At 40.3% G+C, this 18,709-nt stretch overlaps 1 protein-coding gene across 1 annotated transcript in view; it reads right to left on the bottom strand.

Annotated features, from left to right (window-relative positions):
* The window catches only part of zeb1b (zinc finger E-box binding homeobox 1b), a 60,157-nt gene extending 48,866 nt beyond the window's left edge, over positions 1–11,291 (bottom strand). Inside the window, exon 1 of the mRNA XM_077554148.1 lies at positions 10,983–11,291. Coding sequence (XP_077410274.1) covers positions 10,983–11,040 — 58 coding nt within the window. The 5' untranslated portion in view covers positions 11,041–11,291. The remainder of the gene's footprint in view (positions 1–10,982) is intronic.
* Positions 11,292–18,709: the final 7,418 nt, after the last annotated feature.

Genomic DNA, 18,709 nt, shown 5'->3' with positions numbered 1-18,709 from the left:
CCGATTTGACATGTACCACTGCTAATGACAGCACCGACTCAAAAGTGTGACAGTCAAATCCAGTATTTTGAGAATGAAATGCATACAAATAATTTGGTTCAGTTCGGCAATATTTTGCACGTTACCAAATGAACTGATCTGAACCATCATTTTTTTTTAAATTGACCGTTACTCCTCTGATACGACAATTTTCCGCAAAGGGTGGAGCTCAACTCGCTCAATAGCCAAGTTTATGTAGAGACCTTTTTATCATTACGATTGAAATCATTCCGATGTGATGCGCCGTGATCTAAGGGACGCACGGAAATGGACGAAAACATCACGTGATTTATCGAAGACGGAGTTCATTCGCCTTACCCACGGTAAAACTTTTAATGACGACAGATCTTAATAAAATCAAGTTCCAAGCTCTTGATGAGACGCCATTTTAAAGTGCATACACGACGACATAACAATTTATTTACGGTAACAAACAGCATGCGAAGACTGGACACAGCCTGGCTATTCCAATTTAACACTTTACATAAGGCCCGTTCGGATTTGGCCTTTTCATTCCGAGTTAGGTGTTAATATGGAGGATTTTCATTTTTGCTTAGTCAATCAGACTCATTCTAATCGGAATACATGGATTCATGTAAACACGGGCTAAGGAGAAAAACACTATATATGACATTTTTAACCCTGGAGAACCCAAGAACCCTTTTCTTCTTTGGAAAATTATGAATTATACATTAAATGACTGCTATAAGTTCACTGAACACCAAAATATATGTTTTTTCAATTTTAACCCTTTATTCCCCAGTTTAGGATTAGGGCGAAATTTGACCCTTTTGGAATTTAGGGGTATCATTTTGAAAAATCAGAATAACAAAAACTGTCAGTAAACTAGTTAGAATTTAAGAAAATAATCAATCAAATACACAGCTACATTGAACAATATAATTTTTTTGTTTTATTTGTTGCATTTTAGAACTGGATTTTGAATGTACAAACACACTTTGGCCAATGCAAACAAGAACACAGGGACAAAATCACTGCTGGAAAAAAAAAAAAAAGGTTTTCGTTATTTGAGTAGCAGAATTTATAGGGGCCAAATTTGACCCCGTGGGTTCTCCAGGGTTAAATAGATTACAAAGATAAGCCTACAGTTTTATTTTGTTTTTGGTCATGTTCCTCGTTTGTCCAATTCATGAAACTATGTTGCGCTGGTATGATGCCACTACTATTTACAAATCTTACGTAACCGACCATCATCAAACAGCCTACACATGAAGACAAAGATCAAGGATTACAGTTTGCGCTGAATTGATTTGTATCACTTAGTGCTAACCTAATCTGTTTTGCTCACCGTGTGTCACTTTTATAGCATGCCAAGAAAGAGAGAAGCCAAGCAATGCTCATGATTTGTTTTTATAAGCGTACCAAACCGTAACTTTTGTGTACGGTAACATCCTGGTTTGTGGGTCCCCTCAGCCCCTGATGAGGAGCCTTAAATAGGTTGCCACAGGTGCTGGGGGGGCCGGGTGTGTGCAGGAGGGGGTGGGGGGGTGTTAGCCTGGATGGAGCAGGGCCGCAGGAAGCTTCTTGTTTTCACAGAGATAAAGGGGCTTTCAGGTTGCATCCTGGGCCGTAATCTCCCGCACACTTCCTGGTTTTGTTCACGGCCAGGCGAGAGAAAATGACAAGCTAACCTTCGCCACAAGAGGCTGATCAATAACTTGGGATGAAGCCCGATGTGCGTCTGGCATTTGTGCATTTGACAAGCATTTAATGGCAAAGCGACTTTGATTGAGGTTATAATAAAGGTCCTTGATTTGAGGTGATTTATGTATTCATTTATTCTGAGTGCTGGTTCATTAGCGATGATGATAAAAGTGCGGCATATACTTTATTTTCTGACCCCTTCAGTTGGCTTTAAAAGCATAATTAAGATTGTTCCAAGCTCTTACATCCTAATTAAAGAAAAGCTACTACTCCAAATTCAAGTTTCTCCTTACAGTCACTTAGCGAGAGCCTTGTGCTTGTATTTTACTTGATATTTGCATGAGAGGGCTTTATTGAAAGCTTGGCATGGAGGAGGAGCGCACGCATCATATGAATGAGAAACACACTTAAAAAGTACGAAATCCAACATTCCACTCTGCTTTTGGAATGCCAGCTTTCGGCTAAGAGACACGCCCTGTTCTCGTGCCAGAGGAAACTTTCAATCTCCTCTCTACCTCACTCTGGCTCTCTCATACTTTTGTCAGGTGTTATTTATGAGTGGTGTGTAGCTGAGTAGTTGCATGCCTACAGCACCTGCTGGTGTTGGAGAATCCAAGCCAAGGCAGCTGCTAGAGATTGGGGAGGGACAAGAGAGGGCTAGGAAGAAAGACTACTTTGGGGCTCGAGAACAAGCTAACGAGCGAGTTTATGAGGGCCGACAATGAGGCTAGCTGAAAATGTTGGGAGTAATAAATGTGCGGTGATGTTAAATCGCTCTGCCGCCGAGCTAGCATCTTATACCGCTAATGAAGGTTGTTATGACGGGGAACAGGAGGACAAAACAAACAAGTGACGAAGAAGCACTAATTAATAGTGTTGTACAACTCGGGAGCATAATCAATTAAAGGCCATGCTTCATTGACTCACAGGCAAAAGCACTGGCGCCAGAGTAAACTAGGTGGGGTGAGGGCGGAGGGATCGGGGGGCGTGTTCGTCAGCGTGAGTAAAAGGACAGCTGTACAATAGCTTGAGTGTCATCCCTTGTCCTGCTACATTTACACAATGTTGATATAAATGGATCGTTCTGTGTTTTTTTTGTGTCAATAAGTGATTCTCAAGAGTCCCTTTTTTTAGCCTTTGTGTCTCAAGTTCGTCCCGTACATATTTCATGTGGTCCAGTCATCAAGTCTAATCGCTAACAAGCGTGTTTTCATTATACCCGAATTAGAACGACTTCCTGCTTTTGTGTCTAAGAATCATGGGAAATGTGGTCCTACTCGTGTAGTGCTGCGGTGGCAGGTCAGACCCAAGGCAAGCTGAGCTTTTCTGGTGGCATATTTTCGAATGTTGCAATGTGGGACCGCTGTGAGGTAAATGGGACTTGTTTAGTGCTATTTAACTGTCAACCAAGATAGCATTAGCTAAAGCAATAACACAAGCACCGGTGACCAGATTGACTAGCAATTACATTTGTTATAAATACTTCCTGGTGAGAATTTATTGTGTATTTAATATTAATATATAATATATATTTATTTAATTTATTAAAGTAGCACTAAGGAACTTTTCAACCTTAATAAAAGAGCGACTTGAAACTAGTTGAATGGTACCTTTGCCATGGCCTGAGTGGGCCTGTATCTGTATTTTTACTGGCACTAAACAACTTTGAGGAGGATGGTAGGAACACTGCCACATAAAAAAAAAAACTACAAATGTGCTGACTGCTTTATGGCATATGTCACTTCCCCCTTCACCCATTTGTTACAAAGACAAAAGTCAATTTGACTGGCGTGAGCTCTAAAACGACGCAATGTGCTTGTCCTCATGGGAAATGTGGTCTTCCTTCAGCCATAACGTTACCGCTTTTGTCCATATGGCGCAGTCATAATCAACATAAAATGAAAGTTCCTTAGTGTTGCTTTAACCAAAATGCAATTTCAATTATTTATGCTAATTTTCAGTTCTTTGAGTTGTTTTAATTTATACATTTGCACCTTTTTATTTTGTTTTAAAATAACAAATTGAATAAAAGGAACTTGCATAATTGGTGTTTCAAATAATTTAATTTGTCTTACTATTTTTTTACATTTTCTTGTTTTGTAACAAAAAAATAAATGATCGACCCAATCGTGATTTCAATTATTACCAGTATAATCAAGATGAATATTTTCTTCATAATCCAACAGCCCTACCGTTATTAATTTAAAAAATCTCGTCACCCTAGATTCCTGGTCCTGGTTGAGCTGACACAATCGACTCAAGGCTGCGATAAGGCAAAGGTAAAGCCAAATTTCACAAGAAGCATGCATGTTTGTCTGTCAATAGCAGGTTTAAAATGGGTCAATCGGTCTGGATAGTGATTAAGGAACAGTTAAGATGATTAAGCTCCAACTAAATACTAGCATCTTGCGGCAAAAACACTTTATCTTACCGTGCTTTTGTATGTCTCATACGGAGACAGTAAATACAGTAGCGAGTGTGCCTAGTCTTTCTTAGATTGGGTCACACTCAGGGGCCACTGGGAGCTCCAAAAAAATACTTATGGGTTAAATGGGGCGACGCGGTCGCTCCATGCCTCCCTCTATTACACCCTCCCTCTGCTTTCAGGCAGACCATTCTCCTCTCATTAATCCCGTGTGGATGTTTATCCATGTTGACATTCAGCATAGCAGACGGCCCTCTTTCTGACTAACAAACAGGGTGACTAAGGTTTTCTTTGCTTGAGCTGTCATAGGGCTCTCGCCGAGCCCGTCTCGTTGGGCGTACAGGCTCGGGGGGACACAGGAGTACTCTCGATTTGTTAGTCATTGTGACCCCTGGGACATCAAAGTCAGGCTGCGCAACCGGAATCAGTGTGTGAATATGAATGCGTGCCCCCTCAGGAGGGCCATTATCAGTTGTGTGTGCTATGGAGAGGAAAATCAATATGGTCATCATAATGGGCTGGCAAAAAGCCAGCCACTAGGCTGTGTTCAAAGCACAATGCGCAGCAACGGATTACTTCTCATCTGATGTCATCCAATTTCATCCCCGCGGACCGAACCGCTGTGGGACTACAATAAGGTCAAGCACATTAGAAAAGGGGGCTAGCCGACAAACGTCTTTGTGAAAGGAAAAAAGTTGACAAACTGACAGTCAGGTGCTCTAGCAGAGGTTTGCCCTAAAGAGCTTTTTTTGCTTCACACAACACAAGCTGGCGTGAGCGCCTAACTGAGCCCGCCTTCTGCCTATTGTGTCCGTCCAGTCTTTTTCATTAACCGCTCCACTGAGGACCACAAGCAAGAGGGAGGGGACGGACGGACGGATGGGCAGGCGGGGGAGAGAGAAAGGTGGTGGTAATGATGGGGGGGGGGGGGCGGTCAAGGAGGGGTCTGCAGACAGACCCAACGGGAATTACTGTTGGCCTACCAAACGCATGATTAGAAATAAACACAGCACAACTCGGGACACAATATATGACTGTGCTCTTTATACCGCTAAAGATGGCAATTAAGAAGTAATCACTCCTTGAGTATACACATCACTCCAGAACATTATCTCACCCTTGCACCTGTTGGAAACGGCCAAGAGGGCAGACTGACGAAAATTACAGAAAAGTTGGCAAGTTTTGTGTGGTTGAAGTCATCTTGCGAACCCACCTGTGCCCATGACTCACTGCTTTGGTGTCATGCTTGCATGATACACAACCCGGCTCTGCTTACATCGCTATGTGTCCGTATCAGGGTCACGACGGTTTCCCAAGCTTATGGATCGTTTTTATTTTTATTGGGTCATCTATTGTCAGTTTAAAATTAATTTTATTTATTGATCACCATAGAATTTCGGATTTTATTTTTTCTTACAAATTTATTTGTAAATACCGGCCTAACTACACAGTAAATTCTATAGAGTAATTTTTTTTTAATTTTTATTTATTTTTGACTATTTAGAGTGGGACCAAATAGACTCAGTTTCAGAGTAAAATAAAAAAACAAAACAAAAAAATTATATATATATATACAAATATATATATACAAATAAAAGTCACTCAAGGGTTGAGGAACGAACTCACAGCTTGGGAGACAGCCGATCGACTCCCTGAGCCACAGCTCCTGCTGTGTGTTAGTATATTGTTCGTGTCAGCTGGAATTTTTGTAACTCCAAGAGAAAAAAAAAAATTTTTGGTCTCCTCTTGGAGGTAAGCAAACAGTAGGAGGGGCATAGATCAGGTGGTAGTGTGTCTATCTCCCAAGCTGAAGGTCGTGAGTTTGTTCGTCAACACTTGAGTGCTTTTTATTTTTTATTCTCAATTCTTTATTTTACTCTTCCAAGTGTAAATATTAGCCTATTCAAAAACGGAGTCTATTTGGTCCCACTCTAAATACTTTACAAAATTTACTGTGTAAGATATGGTGGACTATAGTCAACAGTCCCTGAGAAAAAGTACCCCAAAGGAGGGAGGGGGGGGGGGGCACATTTTGCAACGGCTGTTGTTTTGTTCAGCTCATCAAGCTGACGCGTTGCTACAAGCTACCCCCACCACACCCGGCAAACTCCAGGATATTAGGACCCTTTCAGAAACACTGTTGCTGGTCCGCGCATGGTACGTCACCCTCATTTGGGGAGGGTTCAAGGTGTGCGCCCCCCTCCCCGTCACATTGTCCTCATGGCTCATGCTTCAGATTGAGTGCAACTCCTGCCTACTGGGCCATATTAAGCCTTCACCCTGGCGCTAAAAACAACATGTTGGGCACCCGCGAAAATACACAGGATGGAAATGTAACGAGCAGTATGTAAAGGGGAACAAGCGTGACGTCGATGTAAGCTACATTTACAAGATAAAAATGTCAGAATATGACAATGTGGGTCCTTCACGGCCTTAGGCTGTGTGGGAAGGATTTGATGAATTCTGCTTACGTTCCATGGATTCCTCCCTCGCGGGGACCTTCAGGAAAAGAATGGGTCATATGCAAATGGCATGCACAGTATGGAGAAGAAATTTCCCACAAGCCCAGTGTGAAAAGGGCTCTCCCTCCCCATGCCAGGCTGGCTGAATGGGCCTTTTCTTCTGCCACTGAAAGTGAATGAGGTAGAGCAGGCTAACTGCAAAGGTAACTAGGCTCTTTCTCCTCGGGCTTTCTCACTAAAGCCTCAACACACAATGGTTCATTTACGCATTGAACCACACAAACCACAATAAAGCACATCCAAGCGCAGTTAAGGGGGTTACTGAAACTGACTCTGGGTTTAAAACTCCTCCTTTATGCAGGGAGAGCACCTTTTTATAGGCTAATGCTCGCCGCCTCCGTGGGGGCAGCTAATCATTAAGCAGCCTTAACAGAGGTGGGATCGTACATCATATAATTCTAATTTCAAGGAGCAGCCCACTGAGGAAAGTCATTCTCCTACCTTGACAATATCAGTTAGCCGTAAAACATTTCCACTAGAAATGTTACCCGGCATGAGATGCAGGGGTGGGAATCTTCTGTCTCACGATTCGATTCCGATTTTGGGGTCTGCAATTCGATTCAGAATCCATTTTTGATTCCCAATGAATTCTGCTTCAATTTATGGATGAGCAAAGAATCGTCATGATCTCCTCCAGTCTGACTCGCTAATGCTAATTAGCGCGCTACTCGCGCTCACTCAAAAGAACGGCATACAAACGCTTCAGGAATGTATGGATCTTAACATTACTCCGGCGTATGCTCTTTCTACACTGCAAAAAAAACAACTTTTACTGGCGTAACTTAATCGTGACGTTTTCCTTCTACTCTGTAACTGAACTTGCGGAACCACACTGCCCCTAAGTGGCCAAATCGGGTACAACATGAACAGCGTTCCCAGTAAAGGCACACACAAACAAGGGCAAGACGGTATAAAAGAATTTAAATAAAATCAATTTTGGGACATTTAAAATCCTTTTTGAATCGTACGAAATGAGAATCTCGTTTTTTTTTTTTTTGGGGCACACCCCTAACGAGATGACTACTGTACAAGAGAGCCGCTGCCACCTGTTGTAAACGTCTTTGGACACCTCAACCGCTTCTCACCAACTCCATCCATCCCCCCACTTGCCAGTCCGCGGGGGGACACACAGCCCACAATTTAAGGGGTCACCAAAGAATGGACAGAGAGAAGGAGGGAGAGGAGAAAGGGCCGAGGGCTCCAAAACTCCCTCCCTTTTCTCCCCCGCTCTTCCCCTTTCATTGAACAGACTTAAACACAAACACAATTGGACATGCTGGAAGCCTCACAATGGCACAGGGGAGGAAAGTGAAGTCATACTCTCGGCACGATGGGTGCCTAGGTCAGGGGGCAATCAACAGCACCCATGGCTACTGTGTCTTAACCCCCTCCGCCTCCTCTCCCCCCCCCCCAAAATAAAGGAGAAGCTTGGGGTGAGAGGAGGGTGTGTGTGTGTGTAGCGCGTAGGCGGGGGGCGATTTCTTCTTACTCGGCACTTTCAAATGAAGCTGCTGGGGAAGTTGGTGAAAAGCCGTGAGATGAAATATTTCCTCCTCTGCTAAAGTCTTCACACAACAGGGGTGAAACCTTTTTAAATGTAAACACGTGGCTTTAAAAGCACTAATGTGAGCATGCGGAGCTACACAGCCAATCCCGCTTCCTCCGATTGCCATTGCTTGTTTCGCTTGACAAACTGTATCCACAGCTTGTGTTGTTCCCGAGCAAACTTACAGCATGTGGTTGCATTCAACGTTTTTTAGGCGTGGTGACAGAGTCCAGCGCGCTCCGTGTAAATGTCGTTTCATCGAGCCAATAAACAAGTGGTCAACATCGCACAAGTATTCGCCAAGTGCCGACCTCATTTTCCTCATTTGACGGGTGATTCATCGGGGTGAAGTCGAGGAAGAATTGCGATCTATTTAATGTTTTGATGCAACGGCTAAAGTGAGAAAAGAGTCCAAAAACCATCCCAGTGACGCCCTGTTTATTTTCGCAAAGAATGTTAACGCCGCTCGCATTCCTCTATTCCCAAATTGCTGTGTTAAATTACCATTGCAGGGAATGGCAACTATTCCCAAGGGGAGCGAAATGGAGAGAAGCGACAAAGGGAGCAGTAGTATCCCACCAATTGCAAACACCTGTCATCCTGCGAGCTGTTAACACCTCTCTGTTTACAGCAGAGAATGGAGCTCACCTTGATCTCAGCTAAAGCCACTGACCATCATTTACCGGGCACATAACTAAATAAAATTTTATTCAGCTCGCATTATTATAAAACAAAAACATGTACAGATAACTTAAATTCCATAGCAGTTCCATTAGGGCTGGTTTGCATGACAGATCACAAGGCAAAAGGAAGTATGGATATTAAGGCAAATGCAAATGAGGTCAAAGTAACAGACAAGACATCTGCCTGGTCACGGACTTTAAATATCAATAGGCCTGCGTAAAAGCCTGTCAGTTTAAAGGGGACAAGTACACATTGTGAATTCTTTGTTGAGCAAAGTTTCCCCAAAGTTAGAAATGTGGTCCCATTTGCTAGATTTAAACAAACACGCGTTTATTACAACACTAATTCAAAAAAGCCAAAATTACAAACCTCAAGTTTGTCAAACTTTGCTCTAAAATGATAAAAAAAAAAAAAAAAAAGCCCTTAGCTGTGCCGTTATCTAAGGCGTGTCCACATATTTACACCCAATCTCCAGAGACGAACGACGCAGCGAAGTTGAACACGCCTCATAACAAACTTCGAGAAGACACTTTTGGACCAATGGAAACGGCACAGATAAACATGGGTTTGGTGGCATGTAACCGCCCACAACAACTTACCATTCCTGACTTTTCCAGCTCAGCTCACCAAAACCACTAGCTTTTTTTCCCCCTTGCCATTTAACTCTTTAAACAGTTGACTTATCATTTCATAGTGATACAATTTGCACTTTTGTGTTGACTTGCTTTCCTACGCCTCCAACAACCCCGAGACCATTTTTTTTGTGTGTACTCTTGCCATTCTTGGCCAATTAAAGATGCTTAGAAATGACATTGATATTATTTCCAGCATCACCCTACTTCCTTGGGGCTACACTGGGTGGCACAATACACACTTCCATGATGCAAAAACAACACTATTGCACATTTACAAGCAGAGGATGCAAGTGTAACACACTTTTTTTTTTTGAAAGATAGAAACCATGGAACCAGCTATGTGTCATTTCACTTCATATATCAAAGCACAAGTCAAATTGCGTGTGCGTGTGTGTGTGTGTGTGAGTGAAAGTATGTTTGACAGTGACATACAAATGACGAATATTGTGCTTTAAAAGCTGGCTAGGTGACACAACCGTCCCAGTGGACTCAAAAGGATCCCCAACGCCACAGCCGGAGAGCCGCTGTCCTTATATGGGCTGCGCGCAGCTCACGTAAACATGCGCGTGAGCTGTGCCTCGCGCTCCGGAACCTCAGTCAAACCGCGACGTTTCTTAATAATATGCACCATTTAAAAAAAAAAAGAATTTAAACCGTAGACGGCGATATGAAATCCAAACGATTTTAATACCATCAAAAAATAGGGGAGGGCTATCTCTTTGATGAAGTTATTAAAAGCGCGTTGCTTTGCTGACCAGCTTCGATAAGGCAACACGAGTTGTTCCGCCCAACGGTAAGCAACAGTGTCCCTCAATACCTGCTCGGAGTATATTAAAGAATTTTTTAAAAAAGCACTTAAAAGAGTTTTCAATTTTGATAAAAAATGTATCCATCCACCGAAGCACAACATCGCTCGCGTAATAAGTGATTATCCCGTTGATAAATGTAATAACATGTCCGAGTTAGACCAACTCGACAACATTAATCAATAGTACCTTTTTCTATAAAGGAAAAGCGTGCACAAATAAACGAAAACGTGTTACGATGAGATAAAAGCGCTGTCCGTTTTATAACTGGGTGAGGTGCGAGTAACGGGTGCAGCAGACCGGTGAAGAGGAATAAAAACTCTCCAGAATGTTCTTAAAGCGAGTGGCTCTATAAAGGAGAGAGGGGGGAAAGTATACAAAAATGCCAACATAAAATAAGAGCGTGTCCGTTTATGAAAAGGGTGAGGTGCGAATAACGGTCTCGGGTGTAGAGAACCGCTAGGCGGAGGGCGAGACACGACCCAGGTATAACGGTACCACACAGGCAGCGCTCACTTGCTACTTCACAGCACTTTCCGTCACTAAAAAAACACACACTTTAGCTCATCCAAAGTTAGCACGGAAGCAACCGGGGGACACAACAACCTCCCGACTGTCCCCCCGAACGCAAAGCTCGGCGTCAGAAGTAGTTTTACTCACCGTTGTTCCTCCTCGGGTTCGCCTGCTTTCTGCGCTTACACCTGGGGCCATCCGCCATGATCCTTTCGTTGTGTCTAAATGCTGCCGGAGAGTCACCTCCTCTCGCACCCCCTCTCCCCCTTCGTGTCCTCCCTCCCCTTCACCTCCCCTTATCCGTACCTGGTTTACGACACTAACACTTTACGACATCACCTTCTTCGTGTTACCTCCCCAGACTTAAGTTGTAGACACGGGTCCCACATCGAAGGAAAGGAAGTGAGAAGAGAGAGACGGTCGGCTCCTCGTGTGCGTTTTACCTGACCAGCCTGTCGGAAGTGAGCTGCCGTGTAGGTTTGCTCTTTTAAGTCTTCTTTGTTCAGTTAATCAAAGGTAAAGATGATAGATGCGCTTTGCGAGATGTCGTCATAAAGCACCACCACATGTGTGACTTGAACGCACACATACATGTGCAACACCTTTAACTTCCGCCCACCCCCTTAATTGTCCAAACAACGTTGGTTGTATTTTCATCCACAGTACCTGAAAGTTGATAGAAATTGAAGTCACTAAAAGTTTTCAAGTTTCTGACAAGTAATTTTCTGCAAGATTGATTGATTAAAAATCAAAGTACAGTTAATGAATAATAGTTATGTGATCAAGGCAGCAAGCAGGTGGTTAGCACATCAGCCCCAAAGTACTGAGGGTACTTTGTACCATTTATTTTAATTTTTTTACAATAATATGTTCTATGCAGCCCCACTGGTCTAAATATAGTATTCTGGTTAATATTGCATTAGTGAAATATGAGTTATAAAATCCAGCCGTTTTTATCCATCTCAGGGGCGGCCATTTTCCCACTTGCTGTCGACTGAAGATGACATCACAGTTGCTCGGGTCTCAGGTAACAACCAATCACAGCTCAGCGCATAAAACAGGTGAGCTGTGATTGGTCGTTGCCTGAAACCCTGAGCAGCATTGATGTCATCTTCAGTCGACAGCAAGAGGTAAAATGGCCGCCCCTTGAGATGGATCAAAATGGCGGGAGTTTGCTTCATAACTCTTATTCCACAAATGTAATAATAATCAGAATGTCATGTTTAGAGATCACATATAACATATTATTGTCAAGAACTGTTAAGGTTGACTTCCACTTTAAATCAGGCATAGGCAAAGTACGGCCTGGGGGCCACATTCGGCCCGCCCACATTCTCTGACCGGCCTTCATGGTGACCATAAAGCCAAAGCAAAAATATTAAATATGCGGTGCTTTTATTTTGAATGTTGTATTTTTATTTTATGTGCACACGTCCGGATGCTAGTACAAACGAGATAGCAAGCAAAAGCTACAACTTGCAGTAACTTAGCGAAAATGTTTTTCTATATTTAGCAGCTTTTCCAACCCCTCCACACTGAAAAAAAAAAAATCCTTTGGATATACTTAATTTGAATGCGCACATCGGTCCCACACAACCATTTTGTGCTTAGCTGACATGATTTTATCTCTTCCTCCTCGCTTGATTATTGCTTGTCACATCCAAATATTTAAATTGTGTTCAGATTGTTTAAAATAATTATGTTGATTTAACACATTTTTCATTTACTGCAACCTCAATGTATTACGTGTGATCAAAGTGATTTCATCACATCCAGGAAACGCTTTCTAAATTAATTAGTCCAAACTGATTTACTAATGGTAATGTAGGATAATTATATGAAATATCTGTTAGTCTAATTAGGTCTGTAACTTTAGCTTGATTTAACAAGTGTGTGTGCAAATACAAAATCAATGTAGAAAAAAATGCATTACAAAACACTAAATAGTCAGATGAAAGCCAAAACATTCTTATTGAACTTTATTGAAAATTGCATATTTCATACATTAAAGTGTAACATTGAAGAAGAAGAAAAGACAAAGCTGCAGTGCCATAACTCGATTCATTAAAAATGTTCATTATTTAAATTGCTTCACAGTTGTTGTTCCAAAACAGGACAGAAAATATCATTTGTACGTACATAACACAACAATGAAAATGTTTGTTGCAGTGCCAAAATGGTATCAACATCATTTGTACACAAATGTCAACAATACCAATGGGAAAAACTTCATTTCAGTTGGAGAGGCCAAAATTGGACAGAAAATGCCCCATCAATAGTACACAGTCTTCAACCATCATCACAGTTGCAGAGCCAAAAAACGGTCGAGGGAAGCGGGTCAAGAAAATTTAGCCTGATAATACTATACACAAATCTACAATTTCATATGCTGTGCGTATTATAAGTGATCACTATATCGTTAAATATAACCGTCAATATTAGTGACAGTGATTAGGAACTGCTAACATGGTTGCTGCACAAAATTGATATTCTAATTTTTAAAGTGTAAGGATGTAACTTTAACTCATTCACTGCCATTGACGGCTATAGACGTCAAAAATTCATTTGAACTATTTCTATTAGTTTAACATTTTTTAATTTTGTCAACGAGTATGAAAACCTAGATTTTTTTATTGTACATTTAGAACAGATATGAAATTTGTGATTAATTGTGAGTTAACTAGTGAAGTCATGCGATTAATTATGATGAAAAATTGTAATCGCCTGATGCCCGAATTTTTAATAATCTTTAAGTCGCGTCAGGCGATAATTTTTTTAATTGTAATTAATCGCATGACTTCAATAGTTAACTCATGATTAATCACACATTTTATATCTGCTCTAAATGTACAATTATTTTTTTCTTCTTTGTTTTCATACTGTTAACAAAAGTGGAAAAAAAATGTTAAACTAATACAAATAGTTAAAATAAATTTTTGACGTCTAGCGCCGTCAACGGCAGCAAATGAGTTAATGACATTGTATAAAATGGTACTTCCTAATTAAAACAGGACATATTGTATCAACACCTGTAGCAATTTACTGAAACAAAACAATATTCTTTTTCTGAATACATTAAAAATAATACAAAGTTGCCGTTAGCATGACGACTCAGTGATCCGGTTACTCATGTGGCCCCGTTGCAAAATTAATCGTCCATCCGTACTAGGTGTGAATGTGGATGGTTGTTTGTTATTTGTGCCCTGTGATTGGCTGGTGATCAGTCGCAGGGTGACATCTCACCCGACTTCAGCTGGGATATGCTCCAGCACACTTGCGACCTTAACGAGCATACGTGCCATAAAAAATTGATTACTACGTGTAATAAGACATGTAATAATTAAACATTAAAACATAAAATATGAAAACAAAACATACATTCTAGCTCATTTACCAGCTAATTTTTTGGCTTGCACCAGCATACATAACGTAAACACAACTAATGCATCTTTGCTCACCCCCCACCCTTTTTTTTTTAACCCATCGTTGACCACTATTTGAGTGTGTGAAAAGTGTGTTAGCGAGAGGAAGAAGTCATGAGACCGTCATCACTGATTCAATCCTCTGCATAAAGAAAGAGCCCGCTGTTCCTCTGAGTAGCGCTTACCTCAGACGAGGAGGACACAGACATGCCAGTGCAATCAGCAGGTCCGGGCTGCCTCCAATCAGATGAAACCTTCGTGCACAAACACACAATGCTTATCACACCACGCGCTGAGCAAACTGAAAAAAACTGTCACATGTCTGAGGAGAATACTTTTTGTTAAAGGGAAGGGGAACTTTATAGACTGTACAAAGGCCCAATCGCGTATATATCTTCTCAAATACCGTAATACACAAACAATTGGTAATTTTTCTAAAAATGAAAACCAAGTATATGTCGACTCGTTTATTATTACGTGAAATGATATTTTCTCTTGTGTACGACGGCGTATTAGGGCCACGTCTATTTTTCTTTTTTGTATTTTTTTTCGAGGGCAGGGTCAATATTCTGAGAAAAAACATCCCAAATTTGTCACTTTAAAAAGTGGCAAATTTTCAACTTTATAAAGTGGCAGATTTGCGAGAAAAAAACCTCGGAAACTTACGAGAAATATGATATCATGTTAAGCATTCACAATTTGACGCGTTGGGCGCCCCACTTTGCGAAGGTCCACACCCTTAAGTTAATTTGTTAAAATAAATATTTACTTGTACATTTATGTTTCCAGAATTATTATTTACATATTCATACATTTTGGTATTTTTTTGTACTAGTAAGTTGATGTGTCGAATCTGCTGCTCTCCGTCATTCACTGGCATTTACCTAAAGTATGCTAGCTTCTGATTGGTTAGTGTTAGTCAGCTGATAGGGGATCAGGAAGTGTTGTCGCTCTCGCTGCCATGTAGGCTGAGTCACTGGGTGAGGTAAAAAACTAACTTGATTTTTACTTATCAAGTAAAAAAAATTTAATAAGTGGATGGTTCCTTAGAACCCAATATTAGATTTGGCAGAGGCATCTTTTTTTGGATTACGGTTATAATTCTTTAATAAAAAAATATACAAGTTTCCTCCTGTAAACATCATTATAAGCATATCATTTATACATGTATTTATATTTGTAAAATGACTGAAGTCCTCTTGTTTATGTTTAACAAATTTCAAACATGATAAATCATCTCAAATGTTCTCCAATTTCGATGCTCTAAATGTATAGAATCGTATGTGGAGGAACGTTTCTTGGGAGGAGCAATATGGCGGCCTCGCGGCTTTAAAAGTCTTGGCCTATCGGCTATCCAGTCATATATTCAGATCAGTAATGACGAGTAAAGATTAAATTAAGAATGAATCCGTCTCCATCCTGCCTTTTCATTTTATAAACAGTGTCGCATTAACCACCAACGAATCCTCACATTAGACTATAGCTATGCTACGTGTATTTCTCGTAATTTTTTTCTCGCAAATTTGCCACTTTTTAAAGTCACAAATTTGCCACTTTAGACAGTGGCAAATTTGCGAGTTTTTTTCTCTGAATATTGCCACTGCCCTGTAATATATATATATATATATATATATATATATATATATATATATATATATATATATATATATATATATATATATATATATATATATATATATATATATAATATATATATATTTATTTATTTTTTCTGGAAAAATATATAAAAATATATATTTAGACGTGGCCCTAATACACCGTCGTACTTGTGTATTCATAATTATTTTTCAACCAAACAAAAACATTTTTGTTTAATTCTATCCCAATACTGGATTATTCGATAGTATTTTCCACTAAGATATCCCAACACCAAAATACTAGATAGCTGCAGCCCTAATAAAGGCAGAATTTTGATATTGTTGCTTCTTTTAGATAATGCCGTTGTGCCTCAAATGTATTATGTCATGAGGAAATTTGCAAGCCCCAGGCAATCGTCTCCCTTTTAGTGCAACTCATCCTTCAGCTACATGTACTGTATACCCGCAGACGATTGTCAGTTCTTAGGACTGAATAATTCAGGAAGCGCAGAGCAGGCCAGCTCTGAGGACAGGCTGACCAGACGGAGAGTAATAGCTTTAGCATAAACAACACCTCCAAACTTGCACTGTTCCAATAATTGTCTGACAAGGGGAGGGTTGGTTGCCCAGACACTGCATAGCTTGCTGAAAGAAGGCCCCAGAAACGGTCTGAATCAGCAAAGATCAATGGTGAAACTCTCAGCGAAAACCACGTGGTCCTATAGCGGTGGCTCCTCGCACGCTGAGCACGGAAAATAAGATGCTTGTTATCCAATGGAAAGTCAGATCTTTTCCCATTTTCCTTGGAGCGCGCCACTATTAGCATGAAGGCAGCGCCGGTGGAAAACAAAGAATAACAATTGTGCGACGACACGTAATGTAGAACAGCCTGAAGACGTCTTAAAGAAAAGCTGGAGGTTTTTTTTTTCTCTCTCTGGCAAATATTGAACTGGCGCAGACTCGTACACGATTAAATGGGGAATGCGTTTTATCAGGTACATGCAGGGTTTCTGATGTCTCTTGTATGAACAAGGTCAAGACATGGTAAAATAGTAAGCTAGTTTGTCAAGTAGCTAGCTAGTTTGTGTTCTAAAAAAAAGAATCAAATAGTCATTTATTAGTTACTTAACTAAACAGCTAGCTAGTTAATCCATAAAATTGTCTGATGGCTACTTTGCCAATCAATTACTTGTAGTTAAACTACTGAAGCATTGACATACTTTGCTAGCTTGCTTGTTAGTTAGCCAAGTAGTCAAATGATAAGGCATATGGGTCATAAAACAGACTGCAGAAGCAGAGTTAAAACTTTTCAACCATATTTTAGAAAAAGAATATGACGAAATGTGTACGGTAACATATTTCATAATTTCATCTGTTTAGACAGTCAACAATTATGATCATTTAAGCCATTAATGTTGTTAACAATGCTCAGTGTCATTAGGACAATTATTTCCTGTACCTGGTGTTTCAAATTTTTATTAAAATTTTTCACATTTCGTACATTTTTTTCGAACGATAATGTGCTAATTAATTACCCAAAGATGTGTTCAGTAATGTTTCTGGTAGTTACATCACCAATATTTATTCTGTTTAAGGCCAAAAGTGTGTTTGGTTTCTGACCATCCAAACCACACCAAGGGGGAACTGGAAACCTGGAAAAGAGTAGCTAAGAATTGCTGTCAAGTTGTAAGAGTAGGCTGCTGTTACTTTGTTTTTTTTTAAAGAGCCATAACATCAAATGGACACATATTGAATGTGAGGCCAGTAGTTTTCTGCCTCCTCTGACCAGGAGTCACACGCCAGTTGTTGGGTTTCCATCCACCCATTTTTATTTAAATTTCCAAGAAATGCGAAAATAAAAATGACTGGAAATAAATGCTAGAAATTCAAAAAAAGGGCCCAAAATTTGTATAGAAAAAAAGAAGTTACGCTAAGAGGGGGTGGATTTTGAAGTGTATCGAAAAAAGGAAAATGCGAACAGGTTTTGTTAATAACCACTGGGCAAGATCGGATACACGTCGCACGTTTTGACCGGATATTACGCCACACGTATGTTTGTAGTTTAGACGTTATCGTAGTCGCTTCCTAGTTTTCTTCTTCTTTTAAATTACTGGTAGATCACATCTCTATGGTGTATACCGCCACCTACAGGGGCGGAGTCCCCTCTCAATATTCGCAAAAGAAGAACAGATGGATACGTCGCATGTCCGTTTTCCACATTTTCAGTAAATGTACTGACATTTTTTTTTTAATTTTATTTTATTTTATTTTATTTTATTTTATTTTATTTATTTTCTGGAGAATTATTTTTTTTTAAGTAAATTTACTGTAAAATGTCTTAATTTGATGGAAACCTGACTATTGTTTCTGCTATGCTTCACATAAATTAGTGACTTTGAAAACTGAGGCTTTGTGATTATGTTACTGCCTGGTTCTGTTTGATTGATGACATACACAAATGTCATTGGTGCTAATGTTGGATTGGTAATGTTAAAACAAATGTAGTGAGTGGAATGTGGCATTTTTTTCCCTTAATAACAACATTGAAAGCACTTTGACAAGTACAGTGCATTTAAATAGTTAATTAACTAAATGTAATGGAGTAAATGTAACGCGTTACTAACCAGTTCTCACTAAACGTGATCGGTTCAATTGCCGTTGAATCAGATCGAGGCTGGATTTGTTTGGAAACTACCGCGATCACTGACCAGTTGAGTTGATCCAAACCCGAGTTCGATTTCTGTGCTCACTTGACTTGGGTCCTAGTTTAAAACCATGACAATAACATTCAGATATTGTTCTTATTAATGCGTGCCATGAAATGAAATGAAATGAAATGAAATGAAAGGCGGAC

This window comes from Vanacampus margaritifer, chromosome 20 (genome assembly GCF_051991255.1).
Source record: "Vanacampus margaritifer isolate UIUO_Vmar chromosome 20, RoL_Vmar_1.0, whole genome shotgun sequence".
Taxonomy (NCBI): Eukaryota; Metazoa; Chordata; class Actinopteri; order Syngnathiformes; family Syngnathidae; genus Vanacampus; species Vanacampus margaritifer.
Note: the sequence above shows the minus strand (reverse complement) of the source record. Positions and strands in the feature narration are given on the sequence as shown.